Source organism: Empidonax traillii, unplaced genomic scaffold, assembly GCF_003031625.1.
Source record: "Empidonax traillii isolate 1590-97213 ecotype Southwest subspecies unplaced genomic scaffold, ASM303162v1 scaffold1153:size175901, whole genome shotgun sequence".
Lineage (NCBI taxonomy): Eukaryota > Metazoa > Chordata > Aves > Passeriformes > Tyrannidae > Empidonax > Empidonax traillii.
The window spans coordinates 84,066-87,272 of NW_020956346.1; the positions used below are offsets into that span (position 1 = coordinate 84,066).

Below are 3,207 nucleotides of genomic sequence, written 5' to 3' on the forward strand. Positions count from 1 at the left end.
TGAAAAAAGAGACTAAATATGCTAAAGAATTTAGGGAATTGATATGGGAATGAGTAACAAGGGTTTGAGCTGGTGTGTTAAGGGTAAAGGGTAATATTGCTGCTACTCTAAAATCTACTTTTACTACATAACTACTTCTAAGATCTACAAAAATTAAAAAAATCAAAACATCAACACTCCAAGGTATCAAAGTCAAGGAACTCTGTTTTGTGAAGAATTTTCTCATTACTTTATAGGAACTGTCAGATGCCTGCTTAATCTTTTACATAAATAAAATATTGTACTTTCCTTGATCTGTCTGCACTTCATTGTATTTTATTTCTGAAGTTTGTTTTTAGTGTTGTGTGAGGATTGCTGATAAAACCTTGGGGTTTTGGTAGCCCAAATTATCTATACACTTGTGAAACATGCATAAAACAATTTGAACAACTCCAAATGCATCTCTCTTTCTAGTATACAGAGATTAAAACTGTCTTATAGAGCACTTTTTTCCTTTTTTTTTCTTTCTGATTTGCAGGTAGAAAAAATAACTGGCCACCTCTTCCTCAGAATTTTCCAGTGGGTCCATGTTTCTAGCAGGACTTTTCTGTAGACATTCCTGTAGAATTTCAGAAGACAGTAAAGAATATGTACTATTTGTGGATGTGTAAGTATTTTTTTTAAGGAAAAAACAAAGTGCCTATTTGAACTTGATGATACATACCTGCTACTTCGGCTTTTGCAATATCTGTAATGAGAATTTTTTTAAAATTCAGAAGTCAAATATTGAAGTGAAATCTTTTTGTTAGCTTCAGTTTTAAAGGTATTGGATTATTTAATAAAAATTTCCATGAAAAAAGGAGAATTACTCTAAGGCAATTTGGTTATAGTATATTGCAGTTTTCTGTTTTAAATATCTGTGTTGTTGTAAAATGAGCTTTGACCTTTTATTACTTTAGAAATAATTTTACTATTTTTAAAATCAGCTTATATAATGAGAAATATAATTCACCATCAGTGTTAATAGACTTTTGAGTTTAAGAAGTGTAATATCCATTTACTTTATAATAACATAATTTTATATAGTTTAACATAGATTCAGTCTATAGTGGAGACAATATAATTTTAGTCTATTTAAAAACATAGTGTAAATTAAGTTAGCTGAAGAATCAGTCCATGTTACAACTGTACACCAAGAATGCTCTACACACGGGGTTAATTTTGCTTTCATTCAGGTGCCATGTTTTGGCTGGAAAAACGCTGAATGAACGAAATGTACAAATGCCACGACATTTGTTTTTTCTGCCTTGTCCAGTGTGATGAGAGCCTAATAAATACTCTGAGACTGATGAAATTCCAAAGATTTAGGTGCTCTGATGCCATTAATATATTTTTAGCATACTTAAAGGGAATGTAAATTTCAGAACTCTTCTGTATTTTTTTTTCAAATCTGCATAATTTTACCTGTTAATCTGGTAATCTTATTACTGTGATTGAAACATGTTATTGAAAAACATAAAATCAGCAGTCAGCATTGAATCAAATAAATTCCACTTCATCGTAATCCACGGCTTTTTATATTCATTGTTGGGTTATAAATGTTTAAGCAACTAGATCCACTGTAGAAGGTGGGACTAGTCACTCTCATAAATCTGACAGATATTTAAGTTTTATATGAAATCTAAGATCAAGTACTCCAAAATTCTAGGGTAGTTACTAATTCTGGCCATTTGCAGGATTGTTCTAAAAGTGCTGTATGTTTCAAACACAAGGTGAAGTTGGGCAGTGAGAATTAGAATATTAATACTGTTTTTCTTTTTCCTTCTTATGGCAATAAATAAAGGAAGCAATGACATTATAGTATTTTAAAATGTTTACAAGGTATGCTCTTATACTAACGTGACATTATCTTCTAGGTAGACAGATTTTTAACTGAGTCCTCTTGTTCTTTTCCTTCTTTAGCTCTTGTACTCTGACTCAGGAATTATTCATGAAGGAAAGAAGGAAGTGGACATAATAAAAAAAAGAAAGACAAAATCTATTTCAGACTAAAAAAATAAAAAGATTGAGTATAAAACTTCGTACCTTAGAGCTGGCTGTTGAATCGATCCTCATGATTCTTCTTTCTATGGGGTTTGGCTTTGCTTCCTCAGTGGAGGCACTCATTACCATAGCAAACCAACCTGTTTCTCCTTGTTGCTCTACCCTACATTTTATTTCCTCTTCCAGAACTTCCTAGACCTTGTAGGGTCTAGGGGATCTGTGAATATGATCACATTTGGATAAATCTAGCACTGCCTGCTCAGCACTTCATAAAGTAGGTTAGTTTCCCTCTTCCTTTTTAGCAGCCCTAAGAACACACCTTTCTATTTCATATTTTTGGGTTTTGCTTTGGTTGGTAGCAATTTTTATATCTTTATTCATGGCTTTTATGTATCTGAGGAAACTTTTACCTGCTTCAGATCTAAATGCTCTTTTTCTCTGCTTGTATCCCTATTCTGTGAATTTATCCTTTCTCTATGTGTATCTCAAATTGGAGTTTTCGGATTCCTTGATGTGGTTTTCTTTTTGCACAAATTTTTTTGTTTGTGTTTGTTTGTTTTTTTTTTTCCCAGGGAGAGCTTTTCTTTTTTTAACTGACTGACTGCTCTCATGTTTTTGTGAACTACAGCAATCAATTAACAATGGCTTCTGTCAGCTGCCAGTGGAGCTTTTCTATACTATCTTGTTTTTGCAACCATTGCTGTTCTAGTTGCTTGCAGATAGATTGGCAGTTATCCTGGCTCTGTAGCATCAGGCACTACTTTTTAGATCTTTGTATGCTGTTACTAGGGAAACGTCCCACGTCTCTTGATTGTTATCTGACACCAAATATTTTTTGATTGAAAAGCCTATTTTCCAGCCATTTTTCCCACGGGGTGATGATGAATGGGGGGGGTTATGCCCATGCATCCGGCCCAGAGCGCATCTTGCGTAGGGAATTAGACACATACACACAGGTTACATGTCCAGCAAAATGGTCGATTCCTTTATTACACTGGTGCTTTTATAGGGAGGGTATAGAAGGTTCTGGGACAGGGGTAGGTTGGTGGTTTGAACCCTCGAATCTCGAGGATTTCTGATAAGGAGGTTTGAAGATATTGGTTAGGAGGATATGTTTATTCATTCAGGGGGAAGGGATAGCTAGGGGAAGAAGGGAAGGAGGGTCTTTGGGGGCCCAGGAGAGGG

At 34.5% G+C, this 3,207-nt stretch overlaps 1 protein-coding gene across 1 annotated transcript in view; it reads left to right on the forward strand.

The window, feature by feature from the left end:
- The window catches only part of LOC114068944 (secretory carrier-associated membrane protein 1-like), a 62,299-nt gene that overhangs the window by 6,941 nt on the left and 52,151 nt on the right, over positions 1 to 3,207 (forward strand). The window contains 1 exon segment of the mRNA XM_027905420.1: positions 518 to 646. Coding sequence (XP_027761221.1) covers positions 518 to 646 — 129 coding nt within the window.